Source organism: Hoplias malabaricus, chromosome 14 (genome assembly GCF_029633855.1).
Source record: "Hoplias malabaricus isolate fHopMal1 chromosome 14, fHopMal1.hap1, whole genome shotgun sequence".
Lineage (NCBI taxonomy): Eukaryota > Metazoa > Chordata > Actinopteri > Characiformes > Erythrinidae > Hoplias > Hoplias malabaricus.
In genome coordinates this window covers 13048111-13076105 of record NC_089813.1, presented here as the reverse complement: position 1 = coordinate 13076105, position 27995 = coordinate 13048111, and the positions used below count along the sequence as shown (strand labels likewise).

Here is a 27995-nt window from a genome sequence, read left to right as displayed (position 1 = left end):
TTATTTCCTCATCGACTGTTTATAACACTTTCTTTATTTTTCTGTTTTTTCTCGTACTGTTTTATTAATTGTAACTCTCTCAAAAGCCCTTCTGAGGTGTTAGATCTTCAGTTTAACCATGTATTTTCTGTTATTTCACTGTTTTGTGTGTATTTTATGATTTAATTCTTATTTTGCTTTTAAAAAGTTGTAATTATATTTTAAAATGTTAATTCTTCTACTGTAATGTTTCTGTACTGTTTTGTAAATCATTTTGAATTGTCATTGTGTATAAAAGGTCTTCTATAAACTTGTCTAATACAGATATTTTCAGGGATTAAAAATGTCTGAACACAGGGCAGTAATCTGAGAGGTCCGATGGTGGACCAGCAGTGGTTTACAGTCAGTGATCTGGAAAATGTCCTTTTCACCACTTCAAATTAGACTTTTCAATTTATTGTAGACGAATCTAAAGAAAAATGTTAAAACAAAACCAAATCAATCTGTTTCAGTTCACAACAAAAACGCACCAGAGAGAAAAGTGTTTTAATCTCGTGTAATTCACAGCTCCAGAATATTGACTGGAGCTCCATCAGCAGCCAATTCTCCCCTGTCTCCCATTGACCCTCAGCAGCCCCCTTCAAACCCCCCTCTCTCTCTCTCCCACAGAGCTCTGTGCCCAGCGTTGTGTGAATTCTCTGCACATTTCTGAACGGGTTTCTCCTGCAGTTTTTAAATCTCTTTTTTTGAAAAAAATGCGAACAACATGTAACTGAACTTCAGAGGTGAGGAAAGTCAAGGATCCTAAAAAAACTTATCTCCTGCAGCTGTAATAGGAGAGAAGCAAAGATTTATAAAAACATCCTAATATAGTTTTATATGAACTCTAATAATAGAATAATGTAATAAAGGTGTCACATTCACCTGATACAGTCAGTGTAACAGCGGCACTGGTGTGTGTGGTTATTCGGCCTGAAAGTCCTCCTCTACAGGAATAAGCTCCTCTATGATTCCCATCAGCTTTAAAGGTTCGGACTGAATTCCGTTGTTGAGACTGCAGTGTTCTATCCTTATACCACTCATAACTCCAGGAACCTCCACTGTGTATTTCACACGTCAGAGTGACTCTCTCTCCGATGAAAACACTCTGATCTGGCTGGATCTTCACTGTAGGCGTTGGTGTCTCTGTTCAAAGATCACAAATGCTTTTAAATGTTTATCATAACAGAACAAAACCATGTATCTCCATTTTGAAGTTTCTCTGGTTCTCTCTGACTCTGGAAACACCAACTGCACTTTTATTCTGGGACAGTTTTCTTCACAAAGGAACCAATAAATGCTCAAACACTTCCTAAAATATAAAAATAACTTATTCATTCTCATGTAAAGTTAGCTTTGGAGAAAAAAGGTTTCCTTCTGAGAGCAATGACATACTTTAAATATTAAAATCAAAATACCCACAATTTTCCAAACCCAGTTTATTTGTAAATTATGAAACAGAAGTCATCACATAACTCTGACTGTAATTGAATGGTATCACTGTAGAACACAGAATAATAATCTCCCTGAGCACTGCACACTGGAACTCTGTTCCTCCTGGAGTACACACTGCTGCACTGACTGTGTTGTTGTGTCTATCTTCAGGAATCAGAGGAGGGTGTAGATACTGAGAGTCTTTCCTCCAGAAAATCTCCATCCAGTCGACTGTGGCAGCTCACAGCTCAGAGTAACTGTGTCTCCAGTAAAGACTGTGCTCTGAGACTCCACTCTCAGTCTGGGTTTTACTGCTGATATGAAATGATGAAGTCAGCACAGAGGCTTTTCTTTTCGAAACAAAAGAAAGTTACACTGAGTTGTGTCTGAAAAAGTAAGTTACTAATTTTCTCAGTTACAGCTACAACAATTAAATATGAATCTACATCTGTTTATGATCAGCTCGTCTACAGAAGACCCTCAGTGGTGTTTTATTTAGTCACACAATGTCAGAACAAACACTAAGCTGTAAAATATCATTTTACACCATTTACCATCTGACCCATTAGGTTTTATCTAGAAAAATGTACATAAAAATTGGAAAACAATCAAAATCCAACCAGTCTGTTCCAGTACACCACAAAAATGCATCCAAAAAAAAAGAGAAATTTTTTTTTTGTTCTGGAGGCAGCACTGCCTTTGAGGCAGAACAGATGTAATTGATACCAGCCAAAAGACAGTGATGAACCTGATCAGCACACACTGGGTGGAGATTTTCAAACACTATGCCATTAACCTGTAAAGCTCCACCTAGACCTCGTGTGTGTGTCTGCTCTGACTGTCAGACACGTCTCTGGAAGAAATAAATGCAATATAATTTTATTTTTTGTTGCTGTATACTTCTGTTTCATAATTTGATGGAAGTGCTGCAAATAAATCTCAGTATTTTGTTTTGTTTGTTTTGTACTGATCTGGACTTTGATTCTAAGGTTGTTTCTCTCTGTTGTAAATTGCATTTAACAACTAATTACTTAGTGTTTATCTTAAGATCATTGGTACATTTCTTCTTGGGAAAGCGTTTGTGAATTCGGCCCCTGATCTCACTGAATGTGTTTGTATTATTTGGATGTTTGAGAAGTAGAGTATGAGGTGAGGAAAAGTCAAGGATCCTAAAAAACTAATCTCCTGCAGCTGTAATAGGAGAGAAGCACAGATTTATAAAAACATCCTGATATAGTTTTATATGAACTCTAATAACAGAATAATGTAATAAAGGTGTCACATTCACCTGATACAGTCAGTGTAACAGAGGCACTGGTGTGTGTGGTTATTCGGCCTGAAAGTCCTCCTCTACAGGAATAAGCTCCTCTATGATTCCCATCAGCTTTAAAGGTTCGGACTGAATTCCGTTGTTGAGACTGCAGTGTTCTATCCTTATACCACTCATAACTCCAGGAACCTCCACTCTTTATTTCACACGTCAGAGTGACTCTCTCTCCGATGAAAACACTCTGATCTGGCTGGATCTTCACTGTAGGCGTTGGTGTCTCTGTTCAAAGATCACAAATGCTTTTAAATGTTTATCATAACAGAACAAAACCATGTATCTCCATTTTGAAGTTTCTCTGGTTCTCTCTGACTCTGGAAACACCAACTGCACTTTTATTCTGGGACAGTTTTCTTCACAAAGGAACCAATAAATGCTCAAACACTTCCTAAAATATAAAAATAACTTATTCATTCTCCTGTAAAGTTAGCTTTGGAGAAAAAAGGTTTCCTTCTGAGAGCAATGACATACTTTAAATATTAAAATCAAAATACCCACAATTTTCCAAACCCAGTTTATTTGTAAATTATGAAACAGAAGTCATCACATAACTCTGACTGTAATTGAATGGTATCACTGTAGAACACAGAATAATAATCTCCCTGAGCACTGCACACTGGAACTCTGTTCCTCCTGGAGTACACACTGCTGCACTGACTGTGTTGTTGTGTCTATCTTCAGGAATCAGAGGAGGGTGTAGATACTGAGAGTCTTTCCTCCAGAAAATCTCCATCCAGTCGACTGTGGCAGCTCACAGCTCAGAGTAACTGTGTCTCCAGTAAAGACTGTGCTCTGAGACTCCACTCTCAGTCTGGGTTTTACTGCTGATATGAAATGATGAAGTCAGCACAGAGGCTTTTCTTTTCGAAACAAAAGAAAGTTACACTGAGTTGTGTCTGAAAAAGTAAGTTACTAATTTTCTCAGTTACAGCTACAACAATTAAATATGAATCTACATCTGTTTATGATCAGCTCGTCTACAGAAGACCCTCAGTGGTGTTTTATTTAGTCACACAATGTCAGAACAAACACTAAGCTGTAAAATATCATTTTACACCATTTACCATCTGACCCATTAGGTTTTATCTAGAAAAATGTACATAAAAATTGGAAAACAATCAAAATCCAACCAGTCTGTTCCAGTACACCACAAAAATGCATCCAAAAAAAAAGAGAAATTTTTTTTTTGTTCTGGAGGCAGCACTGCCTTTGAGGCAGAACAGATGTAATTGATACCAGCCAAAAGACAGTGATGAACCTGATCAGCACACACTGGGTGGAGATTTTCAAACACTATGCCATTAACCTGTAAAGCTCCACCTAGACCCCGTGTGTGTGTCTGCTCTGACTGTCAGACACGTCTCTGGAAGAAATAAATGCAATATAATTTTATTTTTTGTTGCTGTATACTTCTGTTTCATAATTTGATGGAAGTGCTGCAAATAAATCTCAGTATTTTGTTTTGTTTGTTTTGTACTGATCTGGACTTTGATTCTAAGGTTGTTTCTCTCTGTTGTAAATTGCATTTAACAACTAATTACTTAGTGTTTATCTTAAGATCATTGGTACATTTCTTCTTGGGAAAGCGTTTGTGAATTCGGCTCCTGATCTCACTGAATGTGTTTGTATTATTTGGATGTTTGAGAAGTAGAGTATGAGGTGAGGAAAAGTCAAGGATCCTAAAAAACTAATCTCCTGCAGCTGTAATAGGAGAGAAGCACAGATTTATAAAAACATCCTGATATAGTTTTATATGAACTCTAATAACAGAATAATGTAATAAAGGTGTCACATTCACCTGATACAGTCAGTGTAACAGAGGCACTGGTGTGTGTGGTTATTCGGCCTGAAAGTCCTCCTCTACAGGAATAAGCTCCTCTATGATTCCCATCAGCTTTAAAGGTTCGGACTGAATTCCGTTGTTGAGACTGCAGTGTTCTATCCTTATACCACTCATAACTCCAGGAACCTCCACTCTTTATTTCACACGTCAGAGTGACTCTCTCTCCGATGAAAACACTCTGATCTGGCTGGACCTTCACTGTAGGCGTTGGTTTCTCTGTTCAAAGATCACAAATGCTTTTAAATGTTTATCATAACAGAACAAAACCATGCATCTCCATTTTTGATGTTTCTCAAGTTCTCTCTGACTCTGGAAACACCAGCTGCACTTTTTATTCTGGGATAGTATTCTTCACAAAGGAACCAGTAAATCCTCAAACACTTCTTTGAAAAAACATTAATTTTCATGCTCCTGTAAAGTTATGGCTTTGAAGATAAAAGGTTTCCTTCTGAGAGCAATGAAATACTTTAAATACGTAAAGAAAAAACTCACATATTTTTGAACATATTTTATTTTTAAATCTGACCAATAATATTTAATGTAGAAATATCTAATATCTGTTCCAGTACACACACACACACACACACACACACAAAAGGAGTTTTATTACATGTAATTCCCAGTCGGCCCACCAGGGGTCCTCTTCCCAGAGTATCGAGCTACTATGCAAAAGCACTACTCAAATTAGTTCCAGAGGTAATTGATACCAGCCCAAACGCGGGGTTTGACCCTCATCAGCACACACTGGGTGGAGATTTTCAAATACCATGCCATTAACCTGTAAAGCTCCACCTAGACCCCGTGTGTGTGTCTGCTCTGACTGTCAGACACGTCTCTGGAAGAAATAAATGTAATATAATTTTATTTTTTTCGTTGCTGTATACTTCTGTTTCATAATTTGAGGGAAGTGCTGCAAATAAATCTCAGTATTTTGGTTTGTTTCAATGGAGTATGATGTAACTGCCTCAGAGGAAGCAGCAGAACGTTATAATCCTCTACTTCCTCTGAGACAGATTCTGAAAAGTACTTTCCTACACATTAGAGTTATGACTGCTGTCTGTAAAGGAGCTACAGAGTGTTATACAATATTGCTCTGCTGCCTCTGAGGCAGAAGCTAAGACAAAGGACTAAGAATAGCACATGATTGCTGCCTCTGAGGAAATAGAGCATTACTTTGTCCTTCTGCAGTTCCTCTGAGGCAACAGCCATTACATAAATCTGCAGGAAAGTACTTTGGAATCTGCCTCAGAGGCAGCCAATCTTTATAACATTCAGCAGCTTCTTCAGAGTCAGTTACATGTTCCTCCACTGAAGCAAAACTAAAATATTGAGCTATTGAGTCTATTTATTTCTTAAATGATTAAATGCTACTGTTCCAGTTTGTGGACGAGATATTTTCACTCTCCAACAACCTGAACATTTCCTCTTATTTGTATCTTCCACTTTGTGGCGGTGGATAAACTCAGACTAAGCTTTACTTCAGTGGATCAGTGTATGTTTTGTTCATGAAGCAGCTGTTATGAGGCGAACTGTGGTGCTGTGAAAGAGTCAGACATGACCATGAAATAGTGGAGAGAGAAACAATGAAATATTTAAATAATGAACAACTAAACTTCTAAAACTGTGCTGGACCTGATAAACCCCTGAAACAATCTGTTCTTCTGCTGTGAGCTATGGGTCTGAAAGGATGTGTAAATGTCAAGAATCAATCCACCCCAGAGTCCAGAGGCTGGATTTACCAAAGTGTCTTAATGAAGAAATTCTTCTTCTTGAGATAAAAGTTAAGATAAAGTTTTCTTTAAAAATCTTCATAAGAATTGTCCGATTCTTAACTTTTCTCTTAAGAAAAATAACCATTCTTTAAAAAAATACTTTATTAATTATTTTCTTAACTTTATGAAAACCTCACACTGGTTTTAGAGTTGAGTGGAGTTCAGTTAAATCTCTAAAATGATCAGTTTAAAGAGCTGAATCACTACTAATAGAAGATTAAAAGATTTCCTTCACCCTCACTTCTAGTTCTAGTTTATTTACATGTTTCTAATGCTCATCTAGTCTGATTATTCTTTTCCTCCATTTCTCCATCAGCTGCAGAGATTTAACTGAGTACTGGGAATAATGGGTTATTCATGTTTAAACATGTGTCTCACAGCATTTATAAACTGTAAAATGCAGCATGAAAGGCTTCATTACACTCTGAAAACAGAAGAAAAAACAATGAAGGATGTGTTGAGAAAATTCTATGAGAAAATAATGAGGACTATTGGAAGACTATATTTGAGAACTTCTTAAGATTTTTTGGAGAATCACATTTAAGGGCGTTCTCATGAACTACTTAGTGTTTATCTTAAGATCCTTTGTACATTTTTCTTAGGAAAATCTTTGAGAAGTAGATAATGAAAACAACATGTAACTGTACTTCAGAGGTGAGGAAAAGTCAAGGATCCTAAAAAAACTAATCTCCTGCAGCTGTAATAGGAGAGAAGCACAGATTTATAAAAACATCCTAATATAGTTTTACAAACCGGATTCCAAACAAGTTGGGACACTAAACAAACTGTGAATAAAAACTGAATGCAATGATGTGGAGATGGCAAATGTCAATATTTTATTCGCAATAGAACATAGATAACAGATCAAAAGTTTAATCTGAGTAAATGTTACATTTTAAAGGAAAAATATGTTGATTCAAAATTTCACAGTGTCAACAAACACAACAACACGTTGCCAGCGGAAACTCTACAGTGCAAGGAGGAAGCCATTTCTAAGCAAGCTCCACAAGCTCAGACGTTTGCACTGGGCCAGGGGTCTTTTAAAATGGAGTGTGGCAAAATGGAAGACTGTTCTGTGGTCAGATGAGTCACGATTTGAAGTTCTTTATGGAACACTGGGACGCCATGTCATCCGGACCAGAGAGGACAAGGATAACCCAAGTTGTTATCAACGCTCCGTTCAGAAGCCTGCATCACTGATGGTATGGGGTTGCATGAGTGCTTGTGGCATGGGCAGCTTGCATGTCTGGAAAGGCACCATTAATGCAGAGAACTATGTTGAGGTTCTAGAACAACATATGCTCCCATCTAGACGTCATCTCTTTCAGGGAAGACCCTGCATTTTTCAACAAGATAATGCCAGACCACATTCTGCAGTAATCACAACATCATGGCTACGTAGGAGAAGGATCCGGGTACTGAAATGGCCAGCCTGCAGTACAGATCTTTCACCTATAGAGAACATTGGGCCCATCATAAAGAGGAAGGTGCGACAAAGAAGGCCCAACTGAACAGTTAGAGGCCTGTATTAGACATGAATGGGAGAGCATTCCTGTTTCTAAACTTGAGAAACTGGTCTCCTCTGTCCACAGACGTCTGTTGAGTGTTGTAAGAAGAAGGGGGGATGCCACACAGTGGTAAAAAATAGCCTTGTCCCAACTTTTTTGGAATTTGTTGATGCCATGAAATTTTGAAACAACATATTTTTCCCTTAAAATGATACATTCTCTCAGTTTAAACTTTTGATCTGTGATTTGTGTTCTATTCTGAATAAAATATTAGATGTTGGCAACTCCACATCATTGCATTCAGTTTTTATTCACAATATGTTTAGTGTCCCAACTTATTTGGAATCCGGTTTGTATATGAACTCTAATAATAGAATAATGTAATAAAGGTGTCACACTCACCTGATACAGTCAGTGTAACAGAGGCACTGGTGCGTGTGGTTATTCGGCGTGAAAGTCCTCCTCTACAGGAATAAGCTCCTCCATGATTCCTACCCACTGTAGAGATCTGGTACGTCTTTGAGTATTGAGACTGATGTGTGTCACCCTTAAACCACTCATAACTCCAGGAACCTCCACTGTTTATTTCACACGTCAGAGTGACTCTCTCTCCGATGAAAACACTCGGATCTGGCTGGATCTTCACTGTAGGTGTTGGTTTCTCTGTTCAAAGATCACAAATGCTTTTAAATGTTTATCATAACAGAACAAAACCTTGTATCTCCATTTTTGATGTTTCTCAAGTTCTCTCTGACTTTGGAAACACCAAATGCACTTTTTATTCTTGGACAGTTTTCTTCACAAAGGAACCAGTAAATGCTCAAATACTTCTTTGAAAAAACATTAAATTTCATGCTCCTGTAAAGTTATGGCTTTGAAGATAAAGGTTTCCTTCTGAGAGCAATGACATACTTTAAATATGTAAAGAAAAAACTCACATATTTCTGTACATATTTTATTTTTACATCTGACCAATAATATTTAATGAAGAAATATCTAATGTCTGTTCCAGTACACACACACACACACACACACACACACAAAAAGTGTTTTATTACATGCAACTCCCAGCCGGCCCACCAGGGGTCCTCTTCACCAGAGTATCGAGCTACTGTGCAAAAGCACTACTCAAATTAGTTCCAGAGGTACTTGGATACCAGCCAAAACGTGGGGTTTGACCCTCATCAGCACACATTGGGTGGAAATTTTCAAATGCCTTGCCATTAACCTGTACAGCTCCTCTCAGACCCTGTGTGTGTGTCTGCTCTGACTCTGAAGGCAGATTCTGAAAAGTACTTTCCTACACATTAGAGTTATGACTGCTGTCTGTGAAGGAGCTACAGAGTGTTATAGAATAATGCTCTGCTGCCTCTGAGGCAGAGGCTAAGACAAAGGGGAATAGCACATGATTGCTGCCTCTGAGGAATTAGAGCATTATTTTGTCCTTCTGCAGTTCCCCTGAGGCAGCAGTCATAACATAAATCTGCAGGAAAGTACTTTGGAATCTGCCTCAGAGGCGGCAAAGCTTAATAACATTCTGCAGCTTCCTCAGAGTCAGTTACATGTTCCTCCACTGAAGCAAAACTAAAACACTGAGCTTTTTGCAACACTTTTAAGAAATTATAAACAGAACCAAGTGTACAGTAAAAATGAAAATATATGGCATTTATTATTCCTTCCAAAGACGTTTCTGACAGTCAGAGCACATAAACCATGAGGAACTTTACTGGTTTATTGCGCGGAATTTGGAAATCTCCACCCAGTGTTTGTGAAGAAATGTTCTTAGAAGAAGGCATGCAATTCCCATCTGGCCCACGAGGGGTCTTCCTCACCAGAATGTTGACTGGTGTCGCATCAGCGGTTAATTCTCTGTTTTGACCGTCTCCCGTTGACCCTGAGGTATATTTAAACATAAGGCCTTAAGCACAGTATTAAGGAATGTTCACTGTTCTATGTGTTTAGATGTATGCTCTGTGTCCTTGCTCCACAGAGAGAAATGTTTAGGATAAGCTGTCAGTGAGGGTAGGAGACTATAAATATTACACCTCCCTTAGTCCCTTAAACATGCAAATGTAAACCAACCTCTACATTCACCATATTTGGAAAGGAGAAAGAACCATATAGATCGGGATTCTAGCCAAGAGCGGGGGGAGAGAAATTAGACATGGGAGAGAGAGATTAGAGAGGAGAGAGAGAAGATAGAGAAGGAGAGAATGGGGCAGAGACCAGAGACGTGCACGCACTGAATTGGAAAACTCTCTCACGGGATCCTTAAGAACCCGTAAGACACTGTTTCTGTAAATAAAGATGTATTTACACCTTTAACAGTGTCTGTGGAGATTCTTGTCCATCACCTGTCTTCACAACACAGCAACGTTAACAACAAAGATGGCGATGAGGATGGGATGCTGAGTTGTGGCCTTCCTGCTTCAGACGGCTCCCGCTTAAAGCCGGTAAATAGAAGGTGAGATTTTCACAAATTTGTGCGCTGGTTGGGTGTTTGGGCTGTCTGTTGCAGAAAGGGTGGCACCTGTTAGACTCATTAGTGTATGCAATGTTGTGTTGATGATGGTTTTGGGTAAAGTTTCTACATTCTAAATTTTAAACTACAGTAATATTAAAATAGAAATGAAGGAAGTAAAAAGGAATAGAAGAAAAAGTAAAAGAGTAAAAAGGAACAGATGTAATAGAAGAAAAAGAAAAGGAAAGGAAAAGTTGAAGTATAAGTGTAGAACAGCTTAATTAGTAATGATGAGGAGAGCTGATGATGACATGTGAGTTTGGGTAAACAGGGCCCTATTTTTGCTTAAAACTGTAAGACATGAATCACAGCCATTGCTTGAAAGTAAGCTTTGAGTTATTGTGGAATTGGATTATATTGAAATAGTGAGAAGCCCTGGGCCCAGTGGCATTTGGTTAAAATTTATTTAAGGTTAAAAGTAAAGGAATATAAACGAAATAGAAGAGAAAAAGAGGTAATAACAGAGGAAAAATGGAATAGAAGGAAAAGAGATAATAGTGAGTTAAATAAAGAGAGGATGCCACAGATTTGGATTAAGCCCTCTTGTTGAGGCGGGATTAACCCCGGCCGTAAACCCTGAAAAATTCACTAGGTGATTTTTTGGGTCAGTTTGATGAGAAACTGGAGGTGTGATACAGAGATTTAATTAGGGGTGCCCACTCGAAACTGACGAACACTGTATTGATGCTGCCTCTCTTTGAATTATTACACCTCATAAGTTAGCATAAATTAAAAATAAGGAAAAAAGGAATAAGGAAAAGAAATAAAGGAATAAGGAATAAGGACGGCAAGTAATAAAAGCATGCTGTTAAAGTGTGAATGAGTTGACTATGAAAATTGTGTTAAATGTTGAAAGTGATGTGTGTGTAAGCGCTGTTGGGGGTTGTTAGATGACGTGTATGTGTGTGTGTCATTGTGAGTGTGTATCTCACCCCTCCCTTTCCCATCCTATATCTTTGTCCCTCAGTCTGTAAGTATGTGTTTATGTGTATGGTCAGCTGAAAGAGTTATGTTTGGGAGTACTAGGTGCAAGTGGGGGAATGATCACCCGCCTCCCTTCTTTGGTCCATCATGAGTGTGTGGGCAGAAATGGTCTCTCCCTAGGAGCCATAAATTTTCTGTGGGTGTGTTTAGAGAAAGTGGGGAAATGTGATGAAGAATGAGAGATTTAGAAAATAATAGGGAAAGAAATGTGTAATGGTAAAATTTATGAGCTTTATTCAAGGACAGTTATTTTAAATGATTTTATGAACCTCAAAATTTTGAGGGCTTTATTTATTTATATTGGAAATGAGCCTTGAACAGAAGACGTTTTTAAATTAAAAAATAAAAAAGTAAAATTAAATGAGCTTTCTGGGAGACAGTAAATTAAGAAAACAATAGAAAATGAGCTCCAGAAAGACGTTTTTAGATGCTGACAATAGGAAAAAGGAGAGAGAGGTGTTAAAGCTGAGTAATTAAGAGGGTACATTGGGGAAATTGTAAGGTGTAATCATGGGAATTAAAGGTAAATTACTATTGGAGAACACGCAACCCTGAAATGGAGAAGCGGAAAAGAAAATGTATGTATGTATGTACTACTGGAGAAAAGGAGAAAATTTGAAATCTCTATATGTTGGCTTTTATCGCGAGAAAAGAGAGATCACGGGTCTAAGTTCCTCTCAATTTCGCTGAAGCTTTGAGATTTTACACTTTGATTGGGGGTCTCCTCTGACAAGTGTGTAAGGCCTAAGTTTCACTCTTGAAAAAGAGAGAGATGGCAGGACTTTGATTTGTGACGTACTGATAAAAGCCACGATGGTTTGGTTTAAATAGAAAATAATAGTTATTTGGGCAAATTAAAAATATAAATGTATGAAAAATATTGATCTATAGTGCTGTGCAGGGGTTTGGGCTCCCGAGAATGGGTGTGTTTGAACTGAGTTTTTCCAATGGGTGTGGTGCTTGTGTTGTGCTTGTGATCTAAAATAAAAGGGAAATAGAGGATAAATTTAACATAGTGGGTGAGAGTGAATTGGTGGAGCAGTAATTTGTTTGGGTTCTCTTTGAATTCAATAGTTTGATAACATTGAGACACATTGTATGGGGTAATTGTTTTTGGCCAGTGGAACTGAGGGATGTCTCATATGGAGAGAACTGCCACAAGGTGAAATTTGGAGGGGATTGAATTAATAGAGTGTGTTGGAATGGTGTTGTTTAGTTGGATGTTGAGCTTTAATGTTGCTCATTTGGGTTTAATAAATTAACAATTTTTGCTCAGAAAAAGGGGTTGAATCTTATAGTCTCTGGTATTTAGATCTCTGTGAAGTACTGTTACTTTATATATGTATAAATGTAAAAGTACTGCCAATGTGTGAATATTGGAAAACTCTGAGTGTTTGACAGTGGTGCTTTCTGGGGTTTAACATACCACTGCAATGTTTATATGTGAAAATTACAACATAATACATCAATCTTATCTTAGTATATTAATTTAAAGATCCAAGATGCAGGGTTGAAAATTTACTATCAAGTGGTCATAAAATAGTATGTGACATGTTTATGTTTAACTGGGAAAGCAAAACCAGATGTTAAAAGCAAGCTTTATTGAGGATGGTTTTTGCCATCAATCGCTTTAGACCCTTTCTCGCGGCTGTTAAGAAAAAGGTCATTCAGGCCTTAAGCCAATGAAGAGATTTGTTGGAGGTGTTTACAATATTGAATGAAGGATAAAAATGTTATGAAGGAACTAAATGATGGTAAATAAAATACAAATAATCATATTGAATGTTTATTTACCAAAAAGTAAGCTGAAAGTATTAAATTTCTATTTGTCTATTTCTCTTATCCTGTGGGGTGTGTGTGTGTGTGTGTGTGTGTGTGAGTCTGTTTCTCTTATCCCGTGGGGGTGCGTGAGACGAGGAGATGAGGAGCTGGCCGAAAAAAGGGGGGTTGAAGTTTGAAGTTACCCAGAGCAGACTTCAAACAAAGGCCAGTCATTTTATCCACAAACTTCTTTCACAAACACCTGCATTGATACATTTAGATTTAATCATTAATAGGTCTCATTATTAAAAAGTAATAATAGGAAATTCATTGATTTGTTTATCTATTTGCAGTAAGTCCATTATTTGTACAGTTCATGATATAGACTTTTTCAAAGAAAGCTTGGCAACAGATTGTTCCTTTTTAAGGTAATGCTTTGATTATGATTCCATTAAGAGTTAACAATGAGGTTTTATGAAGAAAAATTATTATTTGGAAAGGGGTTTCTGATTTAAGCTTTGCTATAGGTGTAATGGGGTTGCAAATATTTAGTGGTAATTATATGTAGAAGTGCTTGTTGAGCCTTATATAAGTTTGTATATTCTTTAATTACAAGGTAGTTATTGAATGTTTAATAAATCTAAGTTTATGGCGCACTTAGTAGTTATATCACTTAGTAAAGGGGATTTAGTGCTGTGAATTGTATTGCATATTAAAGTTTGATTTCTCTAAAGGCAAATTCAACTGGGTTTTAATTTTTATTGATTTTATTTTTCATTGTGGTAATATAGTGGCCTATAAACAGAGGAAAATGGAGAGAAATAATTAAAAAAGTGTAAGTTGGGAAAATATTTAGTTCATTATTATGCCAAAAAAGGGCACTAATGTTTCAAAAGGGGTTACTCCTGTTGATATAGTTAAGAAAAATAATCCTTTAATAAAAGGCATTGCAAAAATATCAGAAAAATGGCCTGACATAGACCAACCATGGCCGGTAGAGGGGACACTTAACTCAGATGTAATTAAAACAATGGAGGTACTTGTATCAACATACAAACAGGACAGAAGAAAGGGCATCAAGGAGAAAAGCGAAAGGAAAAAAGAAATAGAGCTTGGCATTCTCCAGTTATTTGAAAAAGAGAGTCAGAAACGGCAAACGAAAAGAGGGAGAAAGGTGCAGAAGCAATAAATTAGCATACAAAGGCAATAGAAAAACAAATGGCAGAGGTTAATGTGCCTTGTGAAAGCAGATGTTCTGAAGATAACACAGAAATCGCAGAGTAAAACACCTTTGTTGCCTGTGAAGAAGCCAGATAACTCTTATCATTTAGTACATGATTTGAGAGCAGTAAATGAAGTAGTAGCAGACTTTCCAGCAGAAGTGCCAGATCCACATGTTTTGTTAGCCCAAATTCCTCCGGATGCAAAGTATTTCACAGTATTAGATTTATGTGGTGCATTCTTTAGTGTTCCACTAAGTATAGAAAGTCAGGGTTTATTTGGGTTCACATACAAGGGGCAATTCTAAGAGTATAAGAGATTACCACAGGGATATAAACATAGCCCTCACATTTTCAATAAAGTATTGAAAGATGATCTAGTTGGGGTAGATCAGAAGTTAAAAAGTACTGTCATTCAATACATGGACAATATTCTTCTTAGTGCACCAGATGAGGAAATAGGCCATAAACTAAGTGTAAAGATGCACAAACTGTTGCCAAGTTTTTGTGTAAAGAAGTCATAAGCAGGTGGGCACTTCCCGATCGAATATCCTCAGATAATGGGAAAGAGTTTGTGGATAAAACAGTGAAATTAATTTTGCAAAAATTGGGAATTAAACAGCGTCTGGGAGCTGTGTACCATCCGCAAAGTCAAGGAATTTGTGAAAAAATGAATGGTGTCTTGAAAAATTGGATTGTTAAAATCTGTCAGCACACGGGTTTAAATTGGATAGCAGCACTTCCATTAGCATTAATGGTGTGTCGCTCAAGTGAGCTGCGTGATTTACACATGACTCCTCATGAGTTGATGACAGGCAGACGAATGCCAATGCCATGTTTGCGTACAAGTGGAAAAGGTCCAAGTTTAGCCCTTTTAGAAGATGACATGCGAGCATATGTTTCATACTTAGCTAATTTACATAAAAAATATCCACATACATTTCAGAAAAGCAAAGAAAAGAGGAGGAGCAGGAGAGGCTGGATGAGAAAAGGAAGAATACAGTGCAGCCTGGAGACAAGGTGTTTGTAAAGGTATTTAGAAGAAAATGGTATAACGAATGCAGAGAAGGACCTTTTGAAGTTGTTTGCAGTACTGGAACGGCAGTTCAAGTTAAGGGGTCTCCAACGTGGTATCATTTATCTCACTGTGTTAAAGCACCAAGTGAAGAGAAGTCTTTCTCAAAGGGAGGAGAGGTTGCAGGTTCAGGAGAACCAAAAGAACATCAGGGAGAACAGGTTGAAAATAACATGCAAGAAACAAACCAGAGTAAATCTCCTGAAGAGGAGATTGTCCCTGGTTTGGATGATGCTGATGACTCTGTGTATATTTCTGACAATGCCAGACATGACACAGCAGATTGTAAACAAGACAAAAAGTTTGGAGAAATTAAATTTCAATATGTCCCAGAAACAGCGGGTCCCATTCCAGAAAGCAGTAATTCCATTTCAAAACAGTTCAGAGACTTGGATCAAGAAAAGAGTCCAAGACCAGTTCAAAAAAGGTTAGACCTAAATGGTATGAGAACTAAAGAGAATGAAACTTTAGAGGGTTTTACTTTTCCAGTGTCGAAAGTTAGTGAGGGGGTAAATGGATCACATCTAACTACACTAGTGCCTTTGATAATTTCAACAACGCCATCCCCTTTGAAGACTGTGATTAAAGTTAAATTAGGTAAAACAGTTAATCTTCCCTGTAAATATGAAAGATTTAATACAGGGAGTAATAGTCGTGGTGAAGAAGTGGTGTTAACAGGACCTGAAGCTGATCATTTGCCTCGTGACCAGAGAAAGTATATTTTGTTTAATGCCTTTAGGTAGTTCAAAGTTAGAGATGATTGTTCAATTCTTTTACATAATGTTACATGGGAAGATCAAGGGGAATACACTTGTACTTATTTGGAGCCAAAGCTTAAATTTGTGCCATTTCAAAATGTGTGGAGAGAAGGGTACATAACTCGTACTGTGATAGTGATGATAAAGGACCCTAGTCCTATTGAAATTTTACTAAAAAATCTAAATCTACTAAAAGAGTTCAGGACCAAACCACTATAGCAATGACTCTGAAGTTTACTAAAGAACAAATTAAGTCAATTACTTTAGCTCCAGAAATAAGTAAAGAAAATAATGTAACAAATCAGATTACTACTTTAGATATGCCATTAAAGGAGATGAATATTACTACACTGCCAATGATAACTTCTGCTTCGGGTATATCTGAATCTATCACAACTGTTGGAAATGGAAAAATAACAAGATCACATAATGTTGTAAAAGTAACCCCGACTCCAGGAAGTAATGTCCTTTCCATTGCAGAAGAAAGTAAACATAACACAGGGTCCAGAGTTAAATATAGAGCATGAAGTGAATATTAGTCAAGTGGCTTTTGAAGCTAGAAACCCAATGGAAGACATGGATTCAAATGGTTTAGTAACCACTCAGAAAATCACTTTAGAAGGGCAGAGAGAGTTTTTTGATTTTGACTGCACCTGTGAAGAAATGACTGACCATTGCCATGCATTACAGAAAAGAGAAGCAAAATGGAAAGCATATGGATATGATTCTTCTGTGTTACAAATCACAGACCCATGGGCAGCTAGAAATTTATGGTTTCAGCAAATAACCCATTCCATAAGAATGAGTACGATGTTGACTGGTCCATGTGTGGTGAAAGTTCCAACACCAAGCACATGGCCATCAATCTTAGAGACAGTACCAGAACCACTGCATTCTATGTGTCAATCTTATGCTTTATCATGGTTATTATATCAGCAAAACTCTGAAGAAGATAGAATAATGGCTTTATCAGTGCTGAAGCTGCCATTTGTGAATTTCCTTGATCAGCATGAAAATATACTGACAGCACGGCTTGATGCGATGGAAGTAAAATCTGTGGTGACTAAAGACTGTTTTTGTTCCAATGATACTCACAATGGACAGGGGATGTTTATGGGAATATCTGATTGTGCTCGTTATATGATGAATTTTAAAGAGCCGAAACATAAGGATGCTTTGTTTAAAGTGAATTTTCATACACCAGATAGCAAGCAGAGTAGAAAATGAATGGTGCAGTATGACATTTTGCCTGTAAATGTGACTATAGGAAATTTTAAGGATATTTGGTGGGTTTGTGGAGATAAAGCATACATATTTCTACCATATGGGTGGACAGGCTGTTGTTATATGGCAACATTAAAGCTTCCTTATGAGGTTTATACTCTCCAAAAAGTTGAAGCAACTGATGAAGGGAATTCTGTGAGAAGAAAGAAAAGGGAAATGGCTCAGTTTCATAGTTTGGAAGCCTACCATTGGAGAATCAGTATAGGAGAAAAATGGGGTATAGGATTATTCCCATGGTATGGTGTGACATTTTAGCAGATCATATAGATAATATTATGTACACTTTACAAGGGCTTGCTGATGAAACAATAAGAGGGTTTCAGTATTTGTCAAATACACAAAAAAAAGTCACAGATTAACATTGTTAAAACATGACATGGCTCTGGATTACATTTTAGCTAAGCTAGGTTATAGCTAGTGTTATAGAAGCATTGAAGCATATAAGGGAGGCGTTTGGTCCATCAAAAAGAGCTGAATGGTCTGTGAATGCTTGGTTATTGGAGAATTTAGGACCACTAGGAGCAATGTTGGCTCAAATTTTTGGAGCAGCTCTTTTAGCAGTGTGTATAATGTTTTGTTTTTGTACACTGTTGTTAACTTGTGCAAAAGCTATGATTTTGAAATGGGTTGGAGTTGTAATGCCTGGAGATCAAGTACATATGCCATTATTAAGTAGAACCGACTCAGACAAACATGAGGAGGAAAGTTTGGAAAACAACCTGGTGGAAAGATATCCATTTTGAATATCCACTATTATATATTTTTCTATTCAATTATGACATTATTCTTTTATTTTGTTAGGTTTATTATTTAGTAATCAATTATAAAGATTGTAGGATGAAGTATAAACTGTAGCTTATAAAAAGTATTAATCTATTAGTATTACTATTATTAAGTTGTATTTGATGTTTATTTGCATCTGTCATTTTTGCAAATGATACTGGCTGTTGTTTCCTTCTTCCAGAAAGAAAAAAGAGGGGAAGATCACTGTAAGGGAGGATGGTTGTTCGAGATTCCTGAAGTGCTACAGGGATCCAAAAACTTAAAAGAAGACAATAAAACAGAAGGACTTTGAAACAGAATGGTGAAGACTTGCTGAAGCTCAATATGTAATCAACATCACATCAGAAGACAAAATTGCTGAAAAGACAATATTATGTCATATGTTGCTATTGAATTGTTTATTATTAGTAATATTTGATATTGATAAATATCAAATCATTATACGAGTGATATTAAAAATTGTAACAACTGTTAATTATGAAGACTTATAGACTGATGAAATGTAATCTGTGTAAGTGTATTGAAATCTCAGATGTTTTTGTTTTTATTGATGTTAGGGCCAAGGGGTGTGTCAGGTAGGGACAGGTCCATTGGAAGGTCCGATGGGTCGACCAGCCTAAATTTGGACATTGGTTTGATTTTATTTTCTGAGATTTTTATACACATTCACTTAAGTTAACTCCCTACACATATAGAGTAAATTTAATTGGACTGGAGTACACTTTGTGATCGCCTAGGCAGAGGGATCATGAGGGAATTATTCCTGTCTAAAGTGTTTGAAGGATTTTCAAGAAAGATGGCTGCCTGGCAGGTTTTTTTGCCCTCACACTCCATGAAATTTTGCTACATCATAACGCAAGTAATGTTAAAATTGTGTGTAGGAAGATATCACTCATTTGTTATGACATTAACATGTATGGGTTGCTTAATTTTACGAGACTTTAACAGTCTCGAAGGGAGAAAATATGAGCTATATTTAAACATAAGGCCTTAAGCACAGTATTAAGAAATGTTCACTGTTCTATATGTTTAGATGTATGCTCTGTGTCTGTGCTCCACAGAGAGAAATGTTTAGGATAAGCTGTCAGTGAGGGTGGGACAATATAAATTTTACCCCTCCCTTAGTCCCTTAAACATGCAAATGTAGACCAATCCTATATTCACCATATTTGGAAAGGAGAAAGAACCATATAGATCGGGGTTCTAGCCAAGAGCGGGGGGAGAGAAATTAGACATGGGAGAGAGAGATTAGAGAGGAGAGAGAGAAGATAGAGAAGGAGAGTATGGGGCAGAGACCAGAGACGTGCGCGCACTGAATTGGAAAACTCCCTCACGGGATCCTTAAGAACCCGTAAGACACTGCTTCTGTAAATAAAGATGTATTTACACCTTTAACAGTGTCTGTGGAGATTCTTGTCCATCACCTGTCTTCACAACACAGCAACGTTAACAACAACCCTCAGCAGCCCCCTTCAAACCCCCCTCTCTCTCCCACAGAGCTCTGTGTCCAGCGTTATGTGAATTCTCTGCACATTTCTGAGAGGGTTTCTCCTGTAGTTTTTAAATCTCTTTTTCTGTTTCTGATCGTAGCTCCTTTATTCTCGCTGGGATTTTTCACGGCTTGTACTTGTTTACCTCGTGTTTTTGTCTTTTTTGGACTCTGTGCTCTGCCCCTGACACTGGTTTTTGATCTGTCTCTGGAAACTGTCCTCCTTGTGATTTCTCTGACATTGATCTGGACTTTGATTCTAAGGTTGTTTCTCTCTGTTGTATTTGTTTATATATATATATATATATATATATATATATATATTGTATATTTCTCTGTATGGAAAATGTCCTTTCTCTCAAATGAGTTTGAGATAGGTGCTATATAAATTAACTATTCTATTATTATTATTATTATTTGTTATATTCACATTTTGGTGGCACGGTGGCACAGCAGGTAGCGTCACAGTCACACAGCTCCAGGGACCTGGAGGTTGTGGGTTCGATTCCCACTCCGGGTGACTGTGGTGTGTTGTCCAGGTAGGCTCTGGACCCACAGTGACCCTGAACTGGATAAGGGTTACAGATAATGAATGGATGGATATCATTCATTCATTCATTATCTGTAACCACTTATCCAGTTCAGGGTCGTGGTGGGTCCAGAGCCTACCTGGAATCATTGAGCGCAAGACGGGAATACACGCTGGATGGACATTCACATTTTTTAAATAAATAAATGTGCTCATACACTTCTGACAGAAACACTACTGGAGTCTTTTTTTCTGTATTTGTTTCTTAAATTATTAAATGCTACTGTTCCAGTTTGTGGATGAGATATTTTCACTCTCCAACAACCTGAACATTTCCTCTTATTTGTATCTTCCACTTTGTGGCAGTGGATAAACTCAGACTAAGCTTTACTTCAGTGGATCAGCATATGTTTTGTTCATGAAGCAGCTGGTTTGAGATTAGAATGTGATGAGATTGTGCTGTGAAAAAGTCAGTCACGTTTTTAAATAAGGGGAGAGTACAACAGTCAAATATTTAAATAATAAAAAAACAATCTTCTAAGAATGTTCTGGACCTGAGAAACCACAACAGCTGTCCCCATAAAGGTGTCACACTCACCTGATACTCTCAGTGTAGCAGAATCACTGGTGTGTGTGTGTGTGTATTTGGTGTTCTTTTACAGGTATAAAACTGATTTCATATTCCTTCTTCTGAGAATTGGGGAGACCACCTTTATTTTTATACCATTCATAATTCTAGTGATATCCAACAGTTTCACACGTGACTCTCTCAGAGATGCTCATGTTGTAGCTCAGATACAAACATCACTCACCAACCACCAGTTCCACTTTTCCACCAGTTCTAGAGCAGCATCAGGTGAGAACCACTCTCAGGAAAGTCAATGTTTACTATTAACTTCAATCTCTAGCTACAACAAGCTGGATTACCTGAAATGTCTCAATCTTCCACCATCATCGGAATACCCAACAAATCAGCCTTAACATAGTTGAATGACTATCGTCCAGTGGCTCTGACGCCTGGGATTATGAAATGCTTTAAGAGGCTCGGGCTTTCACACATCAGAACTGTCACCGCACCTGACTTTGAGAAACATCAGTTCACCTATTGATCAAATCACTCCATAGAGGAGGCCATTACAACTACATAGATCACCACTACACTCCACATCACACTGACAAATCTGGAGGAACCTGACAGTTATGTGGGATTCAGTTCTGAATTGAACACAATCATCCCCAGTAAACTGGGCAGGAAACAAGTTGTAGGCCACAACAAGTCAGAATTGTCAACCATAGGTCTTCCACCATCATCCTAAACTCAGGAACTCCACAGGGCTCTGTGCTAAGCCCTATGCTTTTAACACTTTTCACACATGACTACACCCCCATTCACAACTCCTATACCGTGGTGGAAACCCTGAAGTTCCTCTGAGTCTACACAGGTCTGAACACCTGACATAGTCCTCTAACACTTCTCATCTGGTTAAGAACGCCCAGTAAAGACTCTTCTTCTTCAGGAAGCTGAAAAAGGCCCGACTGCATCAGGAGCTGTTGGTGAATGTCTAGAAGCACCAAAGACAGCATCCTGACCCAGTGCACCATGTTATGGTATGTGAGCTGCACCATAAAGATCTGCACTGTGTGGTGAAAGCAGATCTGTGCATAACTGGAACAGAGCTTTCAGACTTGGACATGTGTATGTTAGCCAACCGAAGAAGAAAGCTAGCAGCAGCATCAAACAACCACACACACACTCCGCTCACACACTGTTCCAACCACTACCTTCAGGTAAACGGTTTACAGACAATAAGATCTCACACAAACAGACTGAGGAACAGCTTCTTTCCTAGAGCTGTGACCTCCATCACCCCCCTCCCTCTCCCAATCCAGACAAACATATGGACTGAAAGCATACAATAGGACTGTACAGAATCAGCACACTTTGTACTCACAAGTTTTTAATATTTATAACTATTTATGTACAGTATGTATTATACTTTTATAATTCTATTTCTCCATTTCTGTATCTATTTTATTTTGTTTTTGTTGTTGTTGATGCTACTACGTCTACTGGAGAGATGCCATGCAAAATGTCATTGTATCTGTTTAAAGGTTCTATTCCTATTCCTCTCCAGTGAACACACTCTCAGGTGTCTGGACCCTCACTGTAGATGAGGGGTCTCCAGTCTTATCCATAAAGTGCTGGTGCTGCTGCAGGTTTTCATTCCAACATCACACTGTAACTAACCCACTGTTTAAAGACTGAGACGAGTTAAACAAGTATCTGCCGTGCTTCTGCTTCATTGGAATGAAAACCTGCAGCCGCACCAGCCCTTTATGGATAAGACTGGAGACCCCTCGTCTACAGTGAGTGTCCAGACACCTGAGAGTGTGTTCACTGGAGAGGAATAGGAATAGAACCTTTATTGTAATTTAACCAGATACAATGACATTTTGCACTTGTATCTGCATTTTTGATGTTTGTCATTTTGAATCTGGAAATAACACCTGTACTTTTTTCTGTGACAGATTTTTTTGACAAACAAAAGATATTCAAACTGTAGATCAACTTATAAATATAAATATAATTTTGTATTCATTCTTCTGAAAAACTACTGCTTTAGAGTTTCCTTCTGAGAGCAATGATATTCTTCAGTCATTCTTCTCTCTCTCTCTCTCTCTGATATGTAGAAGGTGAAGGACCCTCCTGTCCAGCCCCATGTTGAAATGTTGAAAGCTCCTGACACACAGTTATAAATAAAGTAAACTGAAGGAGTAAATGAATAACTATAGGACACTGTTGTAAAGGCAGTGTTGTTGATGAACGACTGGAGACAGAGAGATCTACAGAGAACTCACACACATTTTAAAGCACAGTTACTTATTACTTCTTATTTTTGCTGAATTTAACAACACAACACTGTGGCCTGAGCAATGAGGCGACACAAATATTATATTTAAGTCTGTTTCCTGTAGATGATACGTTAATGTTCATTCAAAACTGAATGTAGTTTGACTGTTATTCAAAATGAAGAATAATAATAAAACTCAAACCCACAGACTCACCAGACACAGTCAGTGTAACAGCAGCACTGATCTCTGACTTCTGAGAGTCACTGTTCCTCTCCCCTCTGCAGGTGTATTTACCGTTAGACTCTATAACAGAGCGGACTGTAATCTCCTGTGATTCACTGGATGTGTACAAACGATCATCTTTAAACCAGATGTAGTTCCACTCAGTGTCTCCTCCTGACTGTACGATACACCTCAGAGTGACAGTCTCTCCTTCAAACACTTGTTTATGAGGCAATATGGACAACACAGCTATAGGACTCTCTGTAGAAAAAGAAAAATCATAACTCATAACACTGTTATTAAAATAGTATGTTATGAATTATATTTTATATTATTAATAACCAATTAATAAACCATGATATTATTAATAACCAATGAATCAGAACAGAATTATTCACCAGTGAGTCTTTAAAGTGTTAATGAATTTCAAAAGAGAGCTTTAAGATAAAATGTTTTTTATATATATATCTTTTTAAGCGTCCTTCCTGGATCATTCTGTCTCTAAATGGTTCTAGGGATGAACAATTCCAGATAATAACTGTTCACTGAAATAAAACATTTACTTTGGAAGATGTTTAGACTTAAAAAATGCCACTTTATCTTTTGCAAAAATGTTTCTTCTAAGAACCAAGCAGTGAAAGATATTTTAGAAACTAAGATGGCATCAAAGAACCCTATTATGCATTTTAATCAGTTTCTGTAACGGCTTGTTCAGTTCAGGGCTGTTCTGGGTCAGGAGCCTGGGAATCACTGGTAAAAAGAGCGAACACACAGCATCACACACTCACATATTCACTCACACACTCACATATTCACTCACACACACTCACATATCCACTCAAACACACTCATATTCACTCACACACTCACATATTCACTCACAAACTCACATACCCACTCACACACTCACATATCCACTCACACACTCACATATCCACTCACACACTCACATATTCTCTCACACGCTCACATACTCACATATTGAGGGGCGGGGGGGGGGCTGCAGGGTTTTTACACCCCCCCGGTCTGTGGAATGTGGATTCTGTCGCAGACGAAAATCCTTGTTAGAGTGGACAGTTTTTTAATGAAGAACTTTTCATTTCTCGATCTATACTCCACTACAACTTACACACTCACATATTCACTCACACCCTCACATATTCACTCACACACACATTCACTCACACATTCACTAACACACATATTCACTCACACTCACATATTCACTCACACACTCATATATTTACTCACACCCTCACATATTCACTCACACACACATTCACTCACACTTTCGCTAACACACATGTTCACTCAAACACTCACATATTCACTCACACACTCAAATATTCACTCACACCCTCACATATTCACTCACACATTCACTAACACACATGTTCACTCACACACTCACATATTCACTCACACTCACATATTCACTCACACAGTCACATATCCACTCACACACTCACATATCCACTCACACACACTCATATTCACTCACACACTCACATATTCACTCGCACACACATTCACTCACACACTCACATATTCACTCACACACTCACATATTCACTCACACAGTCACATATTCACTCACACACACATTCACTCACACACATTCACTCACACACTCACATATTCACTCACACACTCACATATTCACTCACACACTCACATATCCACTCACACACACATTCACTCACATATTCACTCACACACATATTCTCTCACACACTCACATATTCACTCACACAGTCACATTTTCACTGACACACAAATTCACTCACACACTCACATATTCACTCACAAACTCACATATTCACTCACACACATATTCACTCACACACTCACATATTCACTCACACAGTCACATATCTACTCACACAATCACATATCCACTCACACACACTCATATTCACTCACACACTCACATATTCACTCACATATTCACTCACACACACTCATATTCACTCACACCCTCACATATTCACTAACACACATATTCACTCACACACACATTCACTCACACATGTTCACTCACACACTCACATATTCACTAACACACACATTCACTCACACATTTGCTAACACACATGTTCACTCACATACTCACATATTCACTCACAACCTCACATATTCACTCACACACTCACATATTCACTCACACCCTCACATATTCACTCACACCCTCACATATTCACTCACATATTCACTCACACACTCACATATTCACTCACATACACATTCACTCACACATTCGCTAACACACATATTCACTCAGACACTCACATATTCACGCACACACTCACATATTCACTCACACACTCACATACCCACTCACACACTCACATATCCACTCACACAAACTCATATTCACTCACACCCTCACATATTCACTCACACATTCACTAACACACGTTCACTCACACACTCACATATTCACTCACGTATTCACTCACACACACATTCACTGAGAAACATGTTCACTCACACATTCACTAACACACGTTCACTCACACACTCACATATTCACTCACACACACACTCATATTCACTCACACACTCACATATTCACTTACACACTCACATATTCACTCACACCCTCACATATTCACTAACACACATGTTCACTCACACACACATTCACTCACACATTCACTAACAAACATGTTCACTCACACACTCACATATCCACTCACACACTCGCATATTCACTCACACCCTCACATATTCACTCACATATTCACTCACACACTCACATATTCACTCACACACACATTCACTCACACACTCACATATTCACTCACAAATTCGCTAACACACATATTCACTCACACACTCATATATTCACTCACACATTCACTAACACACATGTTCACTCACACACTCACATATTCACTCACACCCTCACATATTCACTCACATATTCACGCACACACTCACATATTCACTCACACACGCATTCACTCACACACACTCATATTCACTCACACCCTCACATATTCACTCACACATTCACTAACACACATGTTCACTCACACACTCACATATTCACTCACACACTCACATATTCACTCACACAGTCACATATCTACTCACACACTCACATATCCACTCACACACACTCATATTCACTCACACACTCACATATTCACTAACACACACATTCACTCACACATTTGCTAACACACATGTTCACTCACAACCTCACATATTCACTCACAACCTCACATATTCACTCACATATTCACTCACACACTCACATATTCACTCACACCCTCACATATTCACTCACACACTCACATATTCACTCACATACACATTCACTCACACATTCGCTAACACACATATTCACTCACACACTCACATATTCACTCACACACTCATATATTCACTCAAACATTCACTAACACACATGTTCACTCACACACTCACATATTCACGCACACACTAACATATTCACTCACACACTCACATATCCACTCACACACTCACATATCCACTCACACACACTCATATTCACTCACACCCTCACATATTCACTCACACATTCACTAACACACGTTCACTCACACACTCACATATTCACTCACGTATTCACTCACACACACATTCACTAAGAAACATGTTCACTCACACATTCACTAACACACGTTCACTCACACACTCACATATTCACTCACATATTCACTCACACACACACTCATATTCACTCACACACTCACATATTCACTTACACACTCACATATTCACTCACACCCTTACATATTCACTAACACACATGTTCACTCACACACACATTCACTCACACACACATTCACTCACACCCTCACATATTCACTCACACACTCACATATTCACTCACACACACATTCACTCACACCCTCACATATTCACTCACACACTCACATATTCACTCACAAATTCGCTAACACACATATTCACTCACACACTCATATATTCATTCACACATTCACTAACACACATGTTCACTCACACACTCACATATTCACTCACACCCTCACATATTCACTCACATATTCACGCACACACTCACATATTCACTCACACACACATTCACTCACACACTCACATATTCACTCACACACTCACATATCCACTCACACACACTCATATTCACTCACACCCTCACATATTCACTCACACATTCACTAACACACATGTTCACTCACACACTCACATATTCACTCACACACTCACATATTCACTCACACACACATTCACTCACACATTTGCTAACACACATGTTCACTCACATATTCACTCACACACACATTCACTCACACTGTAGGAGCCATTGCACTATAAAGTTAATGTGGGGCTGTAGGAGCCACAAATAAGTTTTGATATTTTGTTGATATTTGTGTTTTTTGCTTTTTTGTGAGTGTGCACCCTCTATAGGTGATGGGTGCTACCCTATAAATTAGAGAATAAGGTGCATGATGGGAGGAGGGCAGACCAGCCATACCGCCATTGACCTCAGTTGGGATACAGGTGGCAGACTGTTTTAGCTTGTGACAAGGCCTGCAGCCATTGGGGCCCACCCGCCATGCCCAACAGCTATTAATGCCATTTTATGCTCCCATTGCATCT

At 38.1% G+C, this 27995-nt stretch overlaps 2 protein-coding genes across 2 annotated transcripts in view; both read right to left on the bottom strand.

Annotated features, from left to right (window-relative positions):
- The window catches only part of LOC136665666 (carcinoembryonic antigen-related cell adhesion molecule 5-like), a 210748-nt gene that overhangs the window by 7996 nt on the left and 174757 nt on the right, over positions 1 to 27995 (bottom strand). The window lies entirely within an intron of this gene.
- On the bottom strand, positions 1089 to 27953 carry LOC136666191 (Fc receptor-like protein 5). Its single transcript, XM_066644261.1, is given in 8 exon segments — positions 1089 to 1164; positions 1560 to 1665; positions 1668 to 1763; positions 2735 to 3001; positions 4578 to 4838; positions 8305 to 8565; positions 23373 to 23642; positions 27947 to 27953. Coding segments are annotated over 8 exon segments (1344 nt in total).